This window comes from Protopterus annectens, chromosome 6.part1, assembly GCF_019279795.1.
Source record: "Protopterus annectens isolate FY-2018-M chromosome 6.part1, PAN1.0, whole genome shotgun sequence".
Taxonomy (NCBI): Eukaryota; Metazoa; Chordata; order Ceratodontiformes; family Protopteridae; genus Protopterus; species Protopterus annectens.
Window position 1 is genome coordinate 172,077,996 of NC_056738.1, and position 21,603 is coordinate 172,099,598.

A 21,603-nucleotide genomic window follows, 5' to 3' on the forward strand; every position below is an offset into this window, starting at 1 on the left:
AGCTTGGTGGGCTTATCAGTGGAGATAGAAGAAATAAAAGGGTCCATTACAGGATTTTTTGTGGAGGAACACCATGTCCTCAAGGACCTTATAGAATCTGTCAAGCTTTTTGTGATCTGGAGAATAGAAATCAGGGGAAAGAGGAAAAAGTGTATGCAAAGGCATCCAGGAAAGCCTGTAAGACATGGGGAACTGTTGAAGATTTTGCAGCCTCACACAAGTTACAGTATCTTTTTTTTTTTGCACAATAACAACTTTTCTAGATTCCCATTCAAAACGCTGCATCATCCTAGTAATAGTCTCCCAAAAGGAAATCTTTTCTTTTGGGGAGTCAAGGAGCATGGGGTCTTCATTAACTGAAGAGACAATGTCCACGAAAATATATGTGAAATGAGTAAGCTAAGGAATTCTCAATGGAAGCCAATTCTTGATCCTCCTCATATGAAGATTCATGTTGTCTCTTGAGGGGAGGAGGCGGACATTGGAGGGAGTGGACAGGAAGTAAGGAGGCTTCAGAGACAAAATGGCCTTGTATGGGCCTTGAGAAAATTCAAGACAGCCCCATTCCTGATACGTCTGAGTAGGAGACGCTTTTTGTTTTTTTGTTTCTTCCTCTTAGATGTGACATCCTCTTAACAAAACACAATGGTTTGGAATCCTAATGGATCTCAGTTAAAGTGCTGGGTGCCTCTTTCTTAACAAGGATATGAGGTATGCCTTCTGGCCTCTCAAAAATTACTACCCTAGCTTTCCCCTTATCTACTATCACTGTAGGCTCAGTCTCATCAGAAATGCAGGAAGCAAACATCATACTAGCTTCTGGTAGAGTCACAGTAGCAGGTATCTGAAAAGATGTGGGATGTACAGCAGATTCCTGCTGTATCTCAATGGAAATATCCAAATCACACTGGTCAGCTGAAGATTCAGGCCTAGATGTTTTTGAGCTTCCATTTGGTGCAAACAGTATATCCAAGGTCGTGTGAGGTGCTTCAGGTACTGAGTCTCTTAATAAGTATTTAAGGAAGTTAATCAGGAATGAAGGGTTTTGAGGATGAACAGTTGGTAGATATTGATATTGAAATTTCTGTAACCTTGTTTGGCCTCTAAACAAAACCGACACTGGGAGCATAGTCTTTATAACGTATCTGCCTATGACAGTCACTCTTCCCTCTCTTAACTGACATTAACAAATCTTTTGTACAAAAAACTATAAAAATAAGGGTCACCAAAAGGGCAATGGTAACAGCAAGGACAATAAGGTTAACAGATCAACAGGAGCAAATATCCTGCAATCAGACTGATGGCAACATTTTCTGAAGTTCTTATGCTCATATGTCTGCTTATGTATCACTATGCCTATTGAGTGAGGTCATACACTGAATGTATGGTACACTGGACTAATGTCCGGTTACCTTGGGCAGGATAACCCATCACTTTTGAAAAAGTGACCCAAGGAAGGACATCATTCCTGTCCATGGGAAAGAAAATGCATCTGTTTTCCAGAACTTTTTGCAAGGTATTCTGAAACAAAAATGGTTCAGTTAAGGTTCAGCTGTCTGCAGAGACAGCAAACGAACACAAATAACCTGGGAGTTCCTCATACTAGGGCAATCTTCTGAAGACCTCTGGGTGTAATATCCACTTGTGAGGGTCTATCTTAGATCTACTCAAAATGTCTGCTATTCTGTTCTTTTCTGATTGAATGCATGTGACCTGCAGAATTCTGTACTGCCACCTCCCATGCAATCATGGCTAGTCAAAACAGGGAATATGACCTAGTTCCCCCTTGTCTGTTTATATACCATATCACTGTGGGGTTGTCTGTTAGCACTAACAGGGATCCAGGAGATTCACAACTGATTTAATGGTTTGTCAGCTTTTATTAGCGCCATTGTCTCCTTGAGATTTGTATGCTTGTTCCCTCTTAAAAATGTATGAAATGAAGGGAAGATGCATTGGACAGGTAGTACATGAAGCAGCATTGCCTCAGTCTTGGCTGAGTTTTAAGTGACTGAACAACCACTGAAGGTGAAATTCAAGTAGTCTTCAAAAGCAAGAATCAAATGAAAACACACTTCTCAGTACTCCAGTGTTGATTAGACCAACAGTTTAATGCTTACATTTCCTCACTGACCAGAACTTAATCAGAACAAATAACGGATCACTTCCTTTACATTAAATAACAACCAATTCTCTATTAGTTAACTAAATCAATTTAAGTTAAAAGATAGCTACCTTAATATAAATATCACTGCATATAAAAATACCAATACACATAACCACTGTGTAAAATAATAAATATAGTAAAGGTATATGCAAATTAATGTAAAATGTGTACACACAAATAAATAATTTATGTACTAGACCAAAAACATTATAATTAATTTCCTGTATTCAGCTAATACCACATTCCACATTAAATTTGACAACTTTCAAGGTCAAAATACTGTTTATACATAACTTGCCATTAATCCCTGGAGTTTGTATAGCATTAAGCAAGATCAGCTAAAGCAGCTCACGAGACTCAAGATATGTTTTCCAATGTGTCCCTATAACATTTATAAATTCCTGAATGGGTTGGCACATGATTCATTGTTGCATGGTGAGCTCCTGGAATTGTTCAATCACATGGGAGTAGAACTTATGCACTCTTTGATGAAAGATAACAGGACTATGCAAAAACTCGAGGAAGAACCAAGAATGTTACAAGAAACCATTACTAAAGATTTATTTGATACATATAAAGATTTTTTTTTCCAGACAATTTTTGTATTTTATTAAAATCTTTGTAAGGTGTTACCATTGATGCATACTTTTATAAAATTTGAAACATATTGAAAATTAAACAATACGTTTTTAAACTATATACAATATGTACACAGTTGCCTGAATTCTTTTGTACATATTTTAATACAATATAAAAGCTAATAAATATAAACTAGTTATATAGTTATCAAATTATGGAGGTAACAATGTTCTGATAAAAATCAATAAGTGATAAGATGTTAGTCCACGGATACTTCTGAATAGTCCTAGGATATATTCTGCTTTCCTTTATTCTAGTCTCTTTGAAGATTGCTTCATTTAGCAATAACAAAAATTCTCCACACGGAGGTGGTGATGAGTTTTTCCACTTCTTAGTTATATTTTTTCTTGTCACAGCTATAACAGTACAAAATAGATATCGGTTTGCATTGTGTATTTTTGAAGTACCTGTTATATTAAATAAAACTAACATATTAGCCAAAAAGAATGTGTCAAATCATAATGCTCTTAAAAAGCTTACTTTCTCCCAAAAAGATGTGAATATTCAAAAAAATATATATTTAACCAGTCTGCATTACTAGGGTTCAAAAAATCCAACACTGTTTGTCCTTATTACTATTAAACTTGGCTATCCTGTAAGGAATAAGGAAAGATCTATATAGAAACTTCAAAATGACTATACTCTAATATTGACCATGAAGTATATTTTACAACATTCACATATGAATCATGTCTAAGGGTAGTGTGTTTCCAAAATTTATTATTAACATTATAAGGCACTGCAATTTTATATAGTTTAGAAATTATACTCTGTGTTTTACATAAATTATACGTAATCTCACCCAAGTTGAATTAAAATCATCTTATTTTTGTATTGGAATTGCGATACTAGGAGGCATTTCTGTTGAGCATATATTTCAACATTACCTAAAATCAATCCAATATAGAGAATCTAAATAATATTGATTAATAATATATGGTTTCCTTTAATTACTAAAGAAATAAAACATTGTTGTCAGCAGAAAAACTTTCTTACAGTCTAGTTACCGATTCTAGTAGTGTTAATTTTGTCAATGACAGATTCAGAAGTAAAAGGACCTAATTTGACATAAGCTTTATTACTGCTATATAGAGTTTTTAAGAGACAGATAAAATTGTGTAGGAAAATTAAATATCTCTATTATTTTAAATAAATAATTAAAATTTAAGGAGTCAACAGCCTTCTCAATATCTAAATTCATCAACATAATTTATTTTCTCTTAGTAAGGATGTCTACAATAGTTAAAGTTCTTCTGATATTATCAAATGTTTTCTTCTTATGAATAAAACCAGTTGGATCTGGATTAAATATTTGCAATAAGGGGTTGTCTATCCTTAAAGACTGACACAAAAAGTTATAATCATTATTTAAGAGTGAGCTAGGTCTATATGAGGAGCATAACTGGGAATTTTGTTTTCTTTTACTACAAATGCAATTAAAGAACATTCCCAAGATGGAGGAATAATTTCTTTGTTTTGAATTTCTAAGAGAGTTGTATATAAAAATGTTACAATAGATGGCGAGAATAGCTTATATATTTCAGATAATACTCCCATCAATACCAGAAGCTTTATTAAGTTTCAGTTGTTGGATTTTATTACTGACATCTTACCCTTGTTAGGGGTGGGATTACAGAAAAATCATGATGCTTTAAACTTAGAAACTGGCAAATATAAAAAAAAGCATGTGTGATGGAATTCAATAATTTAACAAATGAAGTTTGTGAATAAAACTGGATTTAACATCAAAAGCTTGTTAGAACATTTGTTGGAACCTAGAATTAAAATAACTATAGGAACAAGACCGTGTGGAAGCTGTAGACAATGTTCTTTTATATATAAAGATAATTACATTATTCTGGACAATAGAACGAAAAGTAGGATAGTGTTTGTTAAAGGGAATTGTCTTAGCAAGGGGGTTGTATACTTAGCAGTCTGTAACTCATGTTTAGGATTCTATGTGGGAAAGACCGAATGAGCTTTGAGGAATAGAATGTATGAACATGGAAATGACGAAAGCAAAAAGGTAACTAGTTCATTATATAAACACTCACTGGTCTGTTCCCAATTCAACAAGTTTTTATTTGGAATTTAAGAACAGGTCAAGCCTAACCCCAGGGGGGTGACTGGAAAAATCTCTTGAAGAAGAGGGAAACTCAGTGGCAATTCAAAACAGCAGCTATGTTTCTCCCTGGTTTAAATGAAACCATTTCAATAGCCCCTGTGTTGCATGAGAAAGCTAATAAAATATAAGAGTACAACACAAGTTAATATACATATATAAAAAACTGTTTTATAACATAGGTTGGAACATTAAGTTTCAGCATTTTATTTATAAACAGAGTCAATATTTTAAAGTTTTATAAAAACAAGTGGATATATGTTTTAAATTAAATGTAATTAATGATTTAGGATATAATTGGTCATTATCATGTTGATTGCTTTGTATCTGTGATTGGTGCATGTTTTTTATAAAAATGAGGATGTTTAGAAAGAAATTTATTCTGATGAAGGCCATATGTTGTAGCTGAAAGCACTCAATCTGGTTACAGTAATAAAAGACATTTGGATTTTTATATGGCCTGGTATTTGTGTAATGTATGGCGTTTTAAACTGAATGGGAGAGGAAAGCCTGGGCTGTCTAACCTCTACAGGAACTGGCAGAACCTTGCAGTTAATTTGAGGCCTGCAATGTCCGGGTGTGTCATCCCGGAGGGATAAGAGATCAGATCTGGACTGGAGCCCAGTATCCAAGGTGGACAGCAGATGAGACTAACGAAAGGGGAACCACAAGATGAGGCCAAAAGAGGGCAATGAGGATAACCTTGCTCTTCAACCAGTGCTTTCTGTAGAAGTCTGGGGATTAGAGGTATGGAGGGATAAATGTAAAGGAGACTGGAGGCCCAAAAGTGGACTACAGCATTTCTCTGTGACACCCTGGGAAGGGGGATTAGAGCAAAGAACCTGCTGCACTTGTTGCTGTGGGGAGAAGCAAACAGAAAGTAGCAAGGTTGATCCCAGCGATGGAAAATCTAACTGATTGACAGAACCACTTGTGAGGCCATCAGAATGGACCTGCTCAGTTTGTCTGCTAGCACATTGGATTTCCCCAGAATGTGCACTGCCAAAAGTAAGCAGCTGGAGATCATCCACTGCCACGCTCTTATTGCTTCTCTACAAATGGGATAGGATCAGGTTCCGCCATTTGATGTAACAAACCGTGCACATGTTGCCTGGATAGCAATCTCTCCTGGACGGAGGAAGTCCTGAAAGGTCTACAACACTAGAGGACCACCCTCATCTCTAGGATACTGACATACAAATTTTTATGTTCATTTATACTTATGCTTGCAGTCAGTTGTCTAGATTTTTATCATATATTTATTGATTCGCACATACTGAACTTCTACTATTTATGCTCCAAACCTGTTTTTGAGGTATATTGTGTTAACCTATATAAGTTTTGAATTGTTTCTTAAGTTGACTGCGTTTTTATATTATTTATATGCACAAGCACTTTATTTATTAAAGCATGAGAAGGTTGCTCATTCCATCTGAAGAGGGTTCAACAAATATAAGTTTTTTATATTTTTATATTTATATTTGTCCTAATGTTTTACACCACATGATCGTTGAATACAACGGTTGTGTTCCTCATACGACAGTTTTTATAGTTTTTTATATTCGTATGAGTTGCATACATTTTTTGGTTCAGAGATATATTTATATGTGATTTATACACAGAATATATGGTTTCTCATTGGATAGAATGTATTTGTTGATAGTAACTTGTCAGCGTTAATATTCTGCATATGCTCACAAGTTTTAGTACCTGTTTTATTCCATGGTCAAGGTGCTTGATTCCATATACTAACCTTGAGACTATCATATAAATCATACTTTGTTTTATACCGGACTATAATAAATGTATGGTTTTTAACATAAATCATAGCTAGGAGCTTTTTTAGGGCGTTTTCTATGATGGTTCATGTCATGTTTTTATGCAAACTTCTCATACAAACTTATTGAGCAAAATATATAGGGTTGCTTTATCTGGAGCTTGATGCTGCTCTTGCTGCAAAGGTTTTAAATTGTTCTAAATTGTTTCATTTGTTTAATTGAATGATTGATCAAGTGTATTATTTAATTAAAGAGAAATGACTCAGTGTGTATATATAAGCACAGCTCAGCAGAACACTTTTGTTAAGGATCTGAAGAAGCGTGTTTGATACACGTGAAAGCGCTTGTCCGAAATAAATTATTCCATTTATTGTGGTGGTCAGACTCCAGTGTGTTACTTCAGTCATACAAATTGGTCTCTTCTAGTGACCATTTGACTTGGACTGTTCATCCCAAGAAATGCTTCTTCACTCCAACTGGGAGGCATCTGTGGTTACTGTGGCTACCAGGGTGGAAACACAAAAGGGCATCCCTGACAAACTTTGTTGGACTGTACCCAATAAAGCAGGTAATTTTTGAAAACCTGTGTGAATTTTATCAATGAGGATAGAGGATGTTAAAGAATTGACCAATGAATAGCCAGAAAATCCAATAGTCACATAAGGAGGATACACCAGGACAATCGAAGCCAACCAATATCTGAATAAAAGCTTTATTACAACAAAATAAAGATGAGTGAGCGCTTTCATGTCTCCTGGACGTTTCATCAGACTTAATTAACCATCACTACAATATAACTTTATATAATAACAGAATAGCTCCTATTGGAGAACCAATATAACATTCAATCAAAGACAATTAATTATTAAAAGAGAAATGCAGTGTAGATGAATCACTTTGTTGCTAGTAAGTGCTGCTTAATTTCTTTAGTCAACATAAAAACATATACAAAGAATAACTTATATATATAATTACAAAAGTTCCTATGCATATCAAAATTTAATACAAAAACATATAAATATAAGCATGAAGAAAACCCATGCTAATAAAACCCTTTAAAAATAAAATTTTATGGGTTTAAAAACTTACTATTTATGTTTAAAAGGCCTGTCTGCCAAAAAAGGTCTCAGAGAAATTTTATCATTAAGGCCATGACCTCTATCCGCTGCTAACTTGAGTATCCATTTAATCTCTCTCTTCTCCACATTATTACGTATGCAGCCTAACCTTTCAGTACTATAGACATGTTCCAATACTAGGAAACTAAAGGTATGTGTGCTATCTCTATGTAGCACATGATAAGCTAGTGCATTGGTCTCATCCTCTTTATTGATGGCATAAATATGTTCCCTAATACGCTCCCTTAGAGTTCTAGTGGTCATGCCTACATAGAAACATTGACATTTATTACACTGAGTTAAATAAACCACGTTCCTGGTTTTACAATCGGCATACTTAGTAAACTCATATCTTTTGCCTGTATCTGGATGTATAAATTCACATGAACTCAATATAACTGCACTGATTACAGGTACGACATGCTTGTGTGCCTTTCCTTTGTGATATCAAACCATCATGTCTATTATGATTATAACATAGTAACCTCTTAAGAGACTTGGTGTTCTTATAACTAAAAGAGGGTCTGTCTCCTACTATTCTCATAATATTTTCATCTAATTGTAGAATGTTCCAGTGTTTTTTAATGATATCAACTATAAAAGGATTGTTGTTAGTATAATATATTGCTAGTCTCCTCTTACTAGTGTTAGCACGATTATCATTATAGGTTCATAGGTTCATACTAGGCTATTAGCCCAAGGGCATTTATAAGCCTAGCCCATAGTTATGTGGCTTTCGCCACCCCTTTAGTTTGAATAAAAACTATGCCTATCATTTTTCTGTGCCTCTGTCAAGCAGTGACACTGAAGTAATCCCTGGGGTATATCTGCGATCTCCCATCCATTGGTCAAGATTCCTCTTGAACAAGGCCAGCGAGGTGCTCTGCCTCACATGTACCGGGATTTTGTTCCACAGCATAGGGAGTCTCTGGGTAATGAATCTGTCCCTCCAGCACGTTCTATTTATAACCGTGTCAAGGTTTAAGTCTCCGCCCTTGTGGTTCTGAGGGATCTAGATTTTTGAGGTGAAGCATATTCATCAAATCTGGGTTTGACATGGCCTTATATGTCAAGCACAGGTCACCTCTGAGCAAGCGGTATGAGACTGAATAGAGCTGGAGTTCTTTCAGTCGGGCAGCATAAGACATATTTTGAGACCCTTTATCCTTTTGGTGAGGAACTTTTGGGGCCTTTCAAGCTGCAGCAGGTGTCTGGTCAGATACATTCGAACGGGCATTGTACTCAATCATAGGTCTAATGAGTGATGAGTACAGGGGACGATGACCTCCCTTGATCTAGATGTGAATCCCTTCATGATCAGGTGGGCGATATAGAAGGTTTTCCTAACTACTTTAGCAACATGAGTGTCAAACGAAAGGCTACTGTCAACTTCGGTCCCCAGATCCCTGATGACTTTTTCTGTGCTCAGTGGATTGCCACCTATATGGTAGCTAGGGGTAACCTTGTTTTTCCCGAAGGGTATGACTATGCATTTTTTGGCGTTTAACTTCAGGCCATGGCTCTGGCACCAGTTATCCGTTTCTGTGAGGCCCTTCTGGAGGATATCTGTGTCAGATGTGTTTTCGACTATGGCGCCCAGTTTGCAGTCATCTGCAAACTTTGTCAGCCATAACCCTCCTGTGTTTGCTTGTACTTCAGAAAAGTAGATGCCGAACAAGAGTGGACCCAGGACTGAGCCTTGTGGGACACCACTTGTGACAGGCTTTGAGTCTGACATGGCTCCAGCAACTCTGACCCTGTGGGTTCTGTCACTTAGCCAGTTTGCAACCCATCTTGTGATGTATGGGTTTACATTCAAGCTGATGAGTTTTTCGATGATACCTGAGTGGGGTATTGTGTCGAAGGCCTTTGCCAGGTCGAGGTAGGCTGTATGGACTGCCTTTCCCTCATCAATGGCCTTGGTGACTGTCTCGAAAAAGTCAACCAAGTTTAAGTTCTGGCTGAGGGCATGTTACTGTTTATATATGGTTTGTCCTTCCCATCACGTTCTGTGCTAAAAAGCCCACTAAGTTCCCTCTTGTGATAGCCTCTAACTGTGAATTCATCCTCCATATTTTTAATAGCTTCTGTAAACATTAAATCATCACTAGTAATTTTTGAAAAACGTGCTGCTTGGTTCTTAATAACATTCTTATACACATGTGGAGGATGCATACTGTCTCTGTGAAGTATATTATTCCTCCTACAAGGTTTACGAAATACCTCAGTTGTAAGTTTCCCTCCTTCCTTACTTATTGACACATCTAAAAATTCAATTCTAGTCAGGGATACAGTATCAGTCAGTTCTAAAAATGTGGTAGTACTATTAATATATGTAATAAACTCTCGTATGGTGGCAAGGTCCCCTCTCCAAACCAAAAAAAATCATCTACAAATCTCATGTAATATCTAATATATTCAGAATAGTTTTCATGTCCTAAAACATAGGTAGATTTCCAACATGCTAAAACTAAGTTAGCATATGAATTGTTTACAAGGTTTACGAAATACCTCAGTAAAGTAAAGGACTCAGACTATTTACTCACTCTGGATGTTACAGCTCTATTTACGAGTATACCTAATGATGTGGGTATAGAATACTTGAGATTGTTTTTATTACAGAAAGGGATGTCCAATAGTAAGATTATTATGATTACTATGTTACTGGATTTAGTCCTCTCCAATAATGTTTTTACTTCTCATAGTAACTACTTTCTTCAGGTTAAGGGAGGAGCAATGGGCACAGCATGTGCCAATTCATAAAGGACTTATAAATAAAAAGTAAAAAGTCAGCTGAAACACGATGTCCTTAAAGGGGTCATCTGCATATATCCCATGGGCCTCTATTATAGGAGGTTTAAGACATCATACAGTGAAAAACTCTAGCTTGGCTAGGTTTTTTACTGCAGTTCTTACTAATTAGTTTGACTGTGTGACCTTTTTACTCTTTGGTTTGGATGGTAGTTGGGATATTTTGCAGACACCTTAATTGTTATGGGCATCAACTAGCTTTAAAGACCCTGTGTTTCAAAAGTGTAGCCAAACAGTCCACTTAATGCTGTGCTGACGTATCATAAGAAGGCTAAAAAACATGTATGCCCACAACTAGTGGCATTTGGCATTACTGGCCTGAATACATCCACAATGACTTATAAAGAAAAAGTAAAAATTATAAACAGTTGAAGCCATATAGCTAAAACACAATGTCCTTAAGGGTGTCATTTGCATATATCCCATGGGCCTCTATTACAGGAGGTTTAAGATATTACACAGTGAAAATTCTAGCTTGGCTAGGTTTTTCTTGTAATTTCATGCTGATTCCTGGAAAAGCATCTTTGCAGAGTAGAAAACTATCTTTCCATGACAGACAAGGTCCTATTGCTCATCTTGCAGGGTAGTGTTTCTTTAACTGTTGGGCCAAACAAAGAAGATCCATCAAAGGAAGCACTGATGAATTAAGATTTGAAGGGCTCTGCAAAATCGCATAAGCACATACAGGCATGTCTCCGTACAGCTATACCCGAGACCACTGCCCATGAGGCACCTTCAGCTGCGTGAGAGATTAAACTCATGAATGCATTAGAAATAGATTGAACTGTTCCCATTTGTGAAGATAACTGTTTGCATTCCACATATATGGACCCAGGAAGAGATATGGAGAGTTCTTTAATCAAATCTCTCTGCAATCTAGTGAAGTGTTCCAAATAACTAAGCAACCGAAGAGCAAAAGTCGCTAAGGCACAAAAGAACTTTCCAAATCAGTCATTAGCCCTGGACTCTCTGTTACGGGGAATGACTGAAGAGCTCTGTTCTGCCAGCTCTTTTTTATTTTGACAGGCAAGAAATTTTCTGGTGAGATGAGGAATGGGCTCTATGGCATCCAGCTCCTTCTATGCCATCGAGACACTACATCTATAGCATAATCAGTCGGGGGGGGGGGTGACCCAAGATGTAGGTGAGCCAGTCATGCAGGCTTCTAGGCACACTGACTCCTCCTGGAAAGGGGGATCAGAAGACCATTCACCTTTCTGGTTAAGGATCTCTAGAATGTCTCCAAAGGAGATGTCTTCTGGTGAAGACCTTGGAGACCATTCCCCTTCACCGAAGTCAGTGTCTTCGGTTAGAGATTCCTGAGGGGAATCTATGCACCTCCTTTTGCATGACCTCTTCAGTGGGATGATCTGCAGAGGTATGGGAAAGACAGAGGAAGTTCCTACAGAGGAACTGCCTGGAAGGTTGAATGGGCTTGGCTGTCTCTGCGGGATAGGATGGTGAGGCTCAGAACTCGGATCCCACGGTGGAAGAGGGGTAGGATCTGTAGAAATAAGAGTAGACTGGACTCTTGTATGAGAGAAAGCCCTCTCCATCACCTAAAAGGCAGAAGGGCTGGGAGGAGCTGTTGCTGGCTCCAGGTGCTGCCAAGCCCCGACTCTGCCTGGAATCCTGCTGCAAAGGAGGAGTCAGACCCAAGTTATCCAGCACCAAAGTGCCTAAAGGAAGGGATGGCTCTGACAACTTTGGACTTGGACTCATCCCACAGAACTGGTGCTAAAGCTTCAGCTCTGCAACTCGACCTGCTCTAGGGGGATCAGTACCAAACGAGTGAGGGAAACATTTGGAGTCAAAGACCAAGCTGCCTTCAGATCCGACGCATCAACTCTTGGGATTCTCAGATCCAAGGGCTCCAAATTCAGACGGATCGGATGAGGAAAAATATGTGGATGAGAAATAGGTTGGAGGTTCACAGATCCAATGGGACACAGAGCTGATAACACCCCCATTTGAATCGGAGTCCTGAAAAACTTCATTATCCTATCCACATCTGCTTTGGACAGGCTCTGGAAGGACTAGACAAAGGACAATGTGGAAGGGGGAATGCAACTTCCTCTTTGGCATCTCCTGTTAAAAAAAAAAAAAAAAAAAAAGGATTGGCGCTATGGGGAAATGGGCCCTGGAGAAACGTGAGGTATTTGGGTTCTGGGAGATTTAAATGTTCACATAGTCTGCTATGATCTTTTACAGTGTTGGCTGGCAGCTCTGAGACAGGAGCAGGTTTTGAAGAATGACTGGGAGATACTCCCAGGACTATGATGAAGACTTTTGAGCCCCTGAAACAGATGCAGCAGATGATAAAGCAGAAGGTAGAAGTAACCCTTTCAAGGCCAGCTTATTGTGGTGATCATACAAGGCCTGAGAGTTAAACCCAGCATAAATGGAGCATGGAGTTTCAAGGTGGGTCCCTCCCAAACAGTATATGCACTCCCTGTTGTATCTTATGCCCACAGAAAATGCACTTTTTAAATTCTGTAGGTTTTTTCAGCCATGGTAGATGGAACAAAAACATATATATATATATATATATATATATATATTTATTTTTTTTTTTGGTTATAAGAACAATTACAGACAAAAAAAAAAAGAAAATACCAGCGATGGTATGCAAAAAAAAAAAAAAAAACGCTATGAGTGGGTAGCAAAAAAAGGGGGAAAGAAAGGAAACCAGTACCAATAATGGTAACAAGTACCCTAGAAAAATGGGTAAGAAAAAAAAAAAAAGACTAATGCTAGAAACCCAAAACTCTAAAAGGGAGGAAGGGTGATACAGAAACTATGATAGCACAGCCAAAGGTAATAAAAATTAAGTTAATTACACTCTCAAAAAGTCTACTGAAACACCCTATAAGCTCATGAGAGCAGGATCCACGTCTGAAGCAAAGCAGCAGCAAATGAGATCTGAGATTTTAAAGGGTTCTGAGGCATTGTGGGTAAAGGCAGCTGCTTGAGAGTTGGACCTGAAAGTTTAAGTGCAAGCTGCAAAGCCAGATCAGAGGTCAGATCTGAGACCCATCAGTTGAGAAATTAATATAAATGACATCAGAAAAGCAGAGATTATCAATCAGAGCACCAATAGATTTCATTTCAGCTACTTTAAAGGTAAAGTGCCCAGTCCCTAGGAAAATCTGTGCCATGTTCACCTACAAATCAGCCAGTCACTTAGAGGCACTTTAATCTTTAGGCATGTACCAAAAGCAGTAAGGAAGAGAGCATAGAAAATTCAAGAATGAGAGGAGAGGTATCAAGAAACAAGAGAAAAAAAAACAGTAATTTTGCATATATGTATATATAATAAAAAAATCATGCTTCATAGTATCCCCTCTCACATGTAAAAATTGATTCCCAAACATATCTCTTTCAATTCATTCCAAGTATAAATTTTGCAACCAGAATCAAAAATCAATATGCTAGTAAAACAGAAAACATTTTAAAAAGAAAAATATTATACTAATACTTGCATTTTGAATACAGGAATTTCATTTTACCTTTTTCTTTTAGAAGCAATATGTTTAAGCACTAGTGTTAGTTATAAATATTTCTATTATATATTACACTGTTTATATTCTTTTTGTATAACAAAAATATCACAATTTAAATATGTTCACAAGAACAAGTAATCTATATTTGCTCTAAATGATGTTACTTTTTTTTAAGTGTATAATAGAACATGACACATGTCCCTAAAGGTCAGTAAGAGAAGTCTACATTTTCAATTCACTTATCTGCAAAATCTTCAGAAACTTGTTAGAATAAGTGTCCAGTCTTTTGTTTCTTAAGTCAGTCCATTAAGCTTTGTCTGTGGATCTCTTTTAAGGTAGGAAAGAGCAAGTCCATCTCTTGTGTTATGATCATCACATTGCTATTCTTTACAAAAGAAGTTGCTTCTTCACTAGAGTTGAATATTCTACATCTGGTACATGTGTATTCTTACTATTGCAGGGAAAATTACCTGCTGTATGTCCTCCTTTAGTCAGGAGCACTCATCTTTTCAACAATCTGGTAAGTATCCAAAGTATTCTGACAGGAAAATTTTGGAATACTTTCACAAAATTCAACAACAATGTAGTCCATGTATTTGTAAGATTTTCTGTGAAGAAATGTTTGTTTTATAATTTTTCCAGAGAAAATTTTAAGTTACTGCAGAGCTCGAAAGTGCTGCATTTTCACTCTGCTATACAGGCACTGTCCCCTTCATATAAAGAACTTTATAACAAGACGGTCAAGAAACACTGAAAATGTTCATAAAAGTAAGGAATTAATACGGTTCCCTATTGAAATGTCGGCACTCAAAATGCAGAGTGCAAAAAGCTGAAAAAAAGACCAACAACCAAGAGAAGAGCAAATCTTGAAAATTGGTCTTCTCCTTAAAACTTCTTTTTGCAGGGATGCAAGCCTTCCCCTAAACCCCCACACCTCGCAAACATATATACACCAACTCTGATACTGGCGTACCTCGGAGAAAAGGAAATATTCTCAGAAATAGCATCTCAGACTTAGTATATTTAAGTCTATTCTTTCATGCCATTCAGTCTCTGTATTTTGTGACTCCCTCTAATGGGTCTTGACATTTCAAATAGTTATCAATTAAAACTTAAACTGGATGAGAATGAATATAATACTAAGAAAGCATACCGCATCCCGAAGAATATCAATTGGAAGAATTCATTTTATGATGTCAAGTCTTCTAATTTTATAGTGGATTAAAACATTACTCAATGGGAACAAACTAGTCATGGTTTTTTTAACTGTGTCCAAGCCTGTCAAATGATCATCCCAGTTGATGGAGAAGAACTGAGTGGAAAACAATACCCCAGTAGAGAAACAAGTCCCCTATGTTTGTAAGAACAATTAGCAGAGGGGGCAAAGATTTCCACAGACAACAGGGGATTTCCCAAAGACGACAGGGCAGAGGAAGAAGAGGACATTAATCTTAATAAAGGTGCTGCACTTGATTATGGGGGTTTAAAATATTTAATTATACTCATTTAGAAACTACTCCAATTTACAGAGAATTATCATCAAAAGGATTTGCCTTTGTACCCACCTGTGGTTTAAGTCTGGTGGATAATGAAAATGAATTAAATTTAAACACAAGAAAGTTGAACCTTGACTTATTTTAGCTCAAGACCATCAAATGGGATGTGTGACCATGAACTTTCTTGTAAAAGTAAATTTAACCCACCTTTAGCACCCCATAGCACTATATGAAAAATTACGTGAACAAGACATTAGGCAGACATTGAAATACAATTTAAAATAATGAGAAGTTTTATAATTTGACAACTGATGACAAAAAAGTTGTTGAATGAACTGAGGAATAACTGTACAATTTGTCTTATGAAGCCAAATAAAGGGGCGGGGTGGTAATAATAGATTATATGTGCTTCCATAAACTGCTACAATACTTACATAATGGGGTTTATTTTGTAACTGCATTATTAAATGAGGTCAATATTTCTTTTTGCAGAATTTATACGCTATTGAACACAGTTGCTTACAAAACTTTTCCAATACAATTATAAAGTAATTGATAGTTGAAAAGCTGGTTCTATACCTATTTGGCATTCCAAAAGTGCACAATAATGTAAAAGACTCAACTTTATGGCCAACTGTGGCAGTGTGTGGGTCCGAGATGGAAACTTTAGCCAAATGTGTTGATTTTATGTTAAAAGAATTTGCAATTTTTAAAGATAAAAAACATATGTTGATTGACTCATAGCACTTTCTTAAGAAAATTTTATGAAGGTACGGTATTGGCTGGGACTGATGTAAAAACAAAGTTACGTATTCACCATAACATTTCATCTGTATTGCTGATTTTTCATTTCTCCTCACATATGGGTTTAGATTTAATCCATTGGATCAATCTCGGACGTTACTAACCTCATGGCAACTAAAAAGCTCTTGGACACCTCACCTCCCCTTACCCATAATGCACCTTGCCTTGTTACCTCAGGTCTTGTTTGCTAAGACTATCGCGAAATGGAGAAAAGTTTTACATGATAAAGGCCCATAAGGACACCCTTTCTGGAATATGGAGAAAAATAACCTAAGCAATAAAATTATGCTTCTCGCTCTACTAGAAGCAAAGGGTTGGTAGCTTGGAGGGAGAGGATGTGAGGAGAATTGAAAAATCAACAATACAGATGGAATATTATGGTGAGTGCATAACTTCTTTATCTGATATTGTCAATTTTTCATTTTGTCCTCGCATATGGGACAGAGTCCCTAGTTACCTTTATCCTGGGAGGACTCATGGAAGGATGTTTCTCAGAACCATCGAACCAATGGAGACTTGTCCCCTGGAGACCAAATCCAATTTCTAATGAGTGATAAAAGTATGACGATTAGCCCATGTGGCCGCTGCACAAATTTTGTCCATGGATGCATTAGCCTGAAAAACTGCCGAAGTGGCACTGCCCTGGCTGAGTGAGCTCTAACAGGTTTGGAAGCTCTATACCTTGTTTAGTGTAAATGAGCAAAATGCAATCAGAGAGCATTTTTTGCTAAAGTAACTTTGGATACTGGTAGACCTTTCTTAGGATCTGCGAAGCAAATAACAACTGACTTGCCTTCCTAAAATCTTTTGTCCTGTGCAAATAAAAACGTAATTGCCTATGGACATCCATCAAATGCAGTACGTATTCACCTTTGTTGCTGAAGTTAAAGAAAAATGGCAAATTAATTGTTTGATTGCTATTTGTCTCTAAAACAAATTTAGGTAGAAAGGAGGAGTTGGTTCGCAAGGAAACTCTGTCTTTATGAAAAATAAGGTACGGAGGTTGGGAAGATGAGTCTTGAATTTCTGATATTCTTCTTGCAGATGTAATGGCCACCAGGAAGATGGTCTTCCAACACAAAAATATGGCATTGTGTCACTGTAGGATCAAATGGGGGCTAAACAATAAAACATGGTACCAAGTTTAGGTCCCATGGAGGAGAGGGATCTTTATGAGGTGGCCTTAGTAATAGGGTCCATTTGAAGATGGCTTTGCAAAGTTTGTGGGAAGTCAGAGATGAGTTATCTTTCCCAATGCAAAAATCAGAGATAGCTGCTAATTGCACTTTAATTGTAGAGGCAGCTGCTCCATTATCAAAAAGGTGAGCCAAGAATTCTAGAACAGAGTAGATACGTGCTGTGAAGGGATCTACATTTTGTTGTTGAGCCAGATTACAAACCTCTTCCATTTGCTCCTATAATGTTTTTGAGTGGATGGCTTATGGGAGGATAGCAAAATATGGTGGACTGGGGACGATAGTATAAGCTGCCTGGCTATCAATGGAATTGGAGGAACTAAGCTGTCAGCTTGAGGTTGGAAATGCTGGGATGAATCATTCCTGTTGGGTGTGACAGGAGGTTCTGAGTGGGTTCCAGAATCCAGGGATTCTTCTGTAGATGAGGGCAGAGGAAGGGAAACCAGATCTGTCGAGGCCAAAATGGGGCAATGAGGATTACTGTTCTCTTCAACCTGTTTGTTTTCTGAAGAAATTTGGGGATCAAGGGGGTAGGGGAAAGGCATACAGGAGGCCAATCATGTCTGAGAGCATCCCTTGGGGATCCCCTGCTGGGGAGATTAGGGTCAAAGTATCTACTGCATTTGTTGTTCAGAGAGGATCCAAAGAGGTAGCAGCAAGGCTTGTCCCATCTGTGGAAAATTTCTTCCACAACTTTCTGGTTGAGGGACCACTTGTGAGGCATGAAAATGGATCTGCTCAACTTGTCTGCTATCACACTGGACTTTCCTGGGATGTGTGTAACTACATGAAAATGGTCAGACAAGATTGCCCATTGTCACACACTGAGTACTTCTCAACACAGAGGGTATGATGCGGTTCCTCCTTGCTTGTTTATGAACCAGACCGCAGACATCTGATTGAATTGCCACTGTTCCCACAGGGAGAGCAGCCTGAAAGGCCTGCAGTGCTAGAAGCACTGCCCTCATCTCCAGGATGTTTATGTGCAAACTGGCCTCATCGGCAGACCAGGTGCCTTGGATCATCTTCCCCAGATAATGCCCACCCCACCCTATCTGGGAAGTGTCAGTGGTCAATGTTGCCTGAGGTTGTGGGGGAACAAAAGGGTTGACCTTGTGTTAACTGGGTGAAATGAATCCATCACAGGGCTCTTTTGTAGGTGTCCGTAATAAGAATTTGGGAAGACATCAGTTGGTGGATAACTGACCACTGGGTAATCAGAAGCCACTGTAGCATTCTCATGTGGAATCTTGCCAGTGGAACCAAGACTATAGCTGCAGCTATTGAACTTAGAGCCTGTAAGGCATGATGGGCAGCTATCTTCTTGTTCTGGAGCAATCTGCTTGGCATCTGAGTGTCACCACTCTGGAGGGATGAAGTTTTGTAATCATCTGAGTCATGCCCAGAACTGCTTCTATAAACTCCAGTGAGAAGGGTCCAAGTGAGATTTCTCATAATTTATGGTTATAACTAGCTCTGTACAGATTTGGATAATAGTCTCTTGCTCAGATAAGTAGATGCCTGGTCAAGGTGGAAATGAGCCTGTTATCCAAATAGGGAAACACACGGAATCCTTGTCATCTCAGGTGAGACGCTAACACTGTCATGCATTTCATGAACACTCTGGGGACAGTAGCGATACAAAAGGGCAGTGCTCTGAACTGGTAATGACTGGCTCTCAGCCAGAAATGTAGGTGCCGTCTGGATTGGCTGTCCATCTTTATATGGTAGCACACATCCTAAAGGTCTATGGAGCACATGCAATCGTCCTATTCCAAAACAGGAAGTATAATGTTTATCGTGACTTGTGGCATCGAACTGACTTGTTTAATCTGCTGAGATCAAGAACTGGTCTTCAGTCCCATGTTTTCTTTGGAACTAAAAAGAACCTTGAGTAAATTCAGAATCCTCTTTGGTCTGGGGGGACATCTTGGATAACTCTTTTGTCCCGTAGTTTTTGAATTTGAATAACTGCTTGCTCCCTTTGACTGTTTGGCACATCTGGGATATTTCTTTTCCGGGGGGGGGGGCTGGTGGGAAAAAGAGATTAGATAACCTCTGGATATTATCCTCTGCACCCATATATTGGTGATTATTTTTAGCAAGGCTCTCCTGTGCATGGGGTAGTCGACCCCTGACTGTCTCCAGAGGAAGGCAATCAGGCCTCCTTTCAGGAGTGCTGGAAAAGTTTCCCTAAGAAGGGGTCGCAGGTCCCTTGGTTCTGCAGGCCTCCTCTGCTGCAAGGGTGGCGTCTTCTGGAATTGGTCCCCCCTCTGCCCCAGGGGGAACTCTCTCCCACGTGTCCTGGTAAGACCCTTGTGATTTCCTGAACCACATTTTACCACCACCTCTCTAACCCTTTTGGCAAGGTCTCTCAGGGGTAGAAAAATGTATGCCCACTGCAGAAAGGGTCTTACCATTCTTTTCACACCAGGATAACATATCTTTGACCTTGGGACCAATAAATGATGTGCCGTGAAAAGGAGCATTGACAAACGAAGACTTAAAAGGCTCCGCAAAGTCGCACAGGCACATCCAGGCATGCCTCCTCACAGATATGCAGGAACCCACCACTCTGCTCATTTCCTCAGCTGCATGCACGGTGAGCATCATGGAAGAGTTAGCTAAAGAATGTAGGGTTGCCAGTTGGGAAGCAACCTTTTCTCAGGCTCCCTCAGCTACGGCTCTCTCAAGAGTATATGACAGCTCCTTGATCAGATCACTTTGAAAGCTACTGAAATGGGAAAGGTAGTTAAGTGATCAGAAGGCAAAAGTCGCTGAAGAAAAAAACTCACTTCCCACATCTATCCATTGTCCTGGAATCCTTACTACGAGGATGAATAGTGGAACTCTCCTCTGAAAGTCCCTTTTTGGTAGCTGCAGCCACAGCCACGGCATCTACTGCAATTCCTTTTGTCCAAAACTTCTTATCAGCAGGAGGGGTGATTATCTTGTTTGGTCTGGGGGATTGGTTAGATGTAATCTGGGCTCTCCCACGCTCACTGAGAGCTCAATTCTATGAGCTCATCAGTGGGCAAAGTGACCCATGAGGTAAAAAGGTCGGAATCCAAAGAATGCCAGGTACACCAACTCCTCAGGTAAAGGATTACTGGACTGTCAGTCACCTCTCTGTTTTAAAATTTCCAAGATGTCACCAAAGGAAACCATCAGGAGGTGACCGTGGGGCTCCTTACCCCTCATCGAGATCAGAATCTTCCGTGGCTGACTCCTGGGTGGAGTCCAAAAGCTTCCTCTTGCAAGACCGCTTTTGAGGAGCCTCCTCAGAGAGATACTCTGGGGAGGTATCAGAAGCGGCAAGGATACCTCGGCTGGTATCGTGGAGCCTAAGGTCCTGCTGTCCCTGTGAAATGTCCTGGTCAGAAATTGTGTGGAGGGAGCATAGATGGGGCTTAGAATCCGAGGAGGGAGGTGACTTCCTCGTTGCAGTGGCAGCTATAGCTCTCTCCAGAGCCCCAAAGGCTGACTTCTCCTGAGTGGAAAGGGACTCCTGCTCCGACAAGCTATGCCTGTGGGATGGAGTCCTCTCCAGCGCGGAAGACAGCTCCCCTAGGTTAGACACCAGTGCCAAGCTCACCTGTGCAGAAGCCCTGAGGTGCACAGACTGCTCAGAAGGTCTGGGAGCAGAATGCACTCATAGTCTGCAAGGCTTGCTTACAGCTCCGAGAGCCAAAGAGCTCTGGAGCAAAGGTCTGATCCAAAGAAAAGGAGATCCTCAGATTTGAGCTGGAAGACACCAGGCATATCAGATACAATGTCTCCGAGCCCTGTTCTGAAGTTGGATGAGGAATCATAGGGGGAGTGGACAGCTTCAATAAACCTTGGACAGATTGGGATGGAGCAGAGGGGGGGCTTAGTAATGCTCTGCACCCACAAAATTATCTGGATCATCTGTTCCACATCTTCTTCTGTAAGGTTTCTGGCAGAATGGGAAGTGGACGCCAAAGGACA

The 21,603-nt window shown here is 39.0% G+C and overlaps 1 protein-coding gene across 1 annotated transcript in view; it reads right to left on the reverse strand.

Annotated features, from left to right (window-relative positions):
- The window catches only part of TTC21B (tetratricopeptide repeat domain 21B), a 3,240,027-nt gene that overhangs the window by 1,142,654 nt on the left and 2,075,770 nt on the right, over positions 1–21,603 (reverse strand). The window contains exons 20-21 of the mRNA XM_044075355.1: positions 9,801–10,088; positions 743–1,002 (exon numbers count right to left, since the gene is read on the reverse strand). Of these exons, the coding sequence (XP_043931290.1) occupies positions 743–1,002; positions 9,801–10,088 (548 nt within the window). The remainder of the gene's footprint in view (positions 1–742; positions 1,003–9,800; positions 10,089–21,603) is intronic.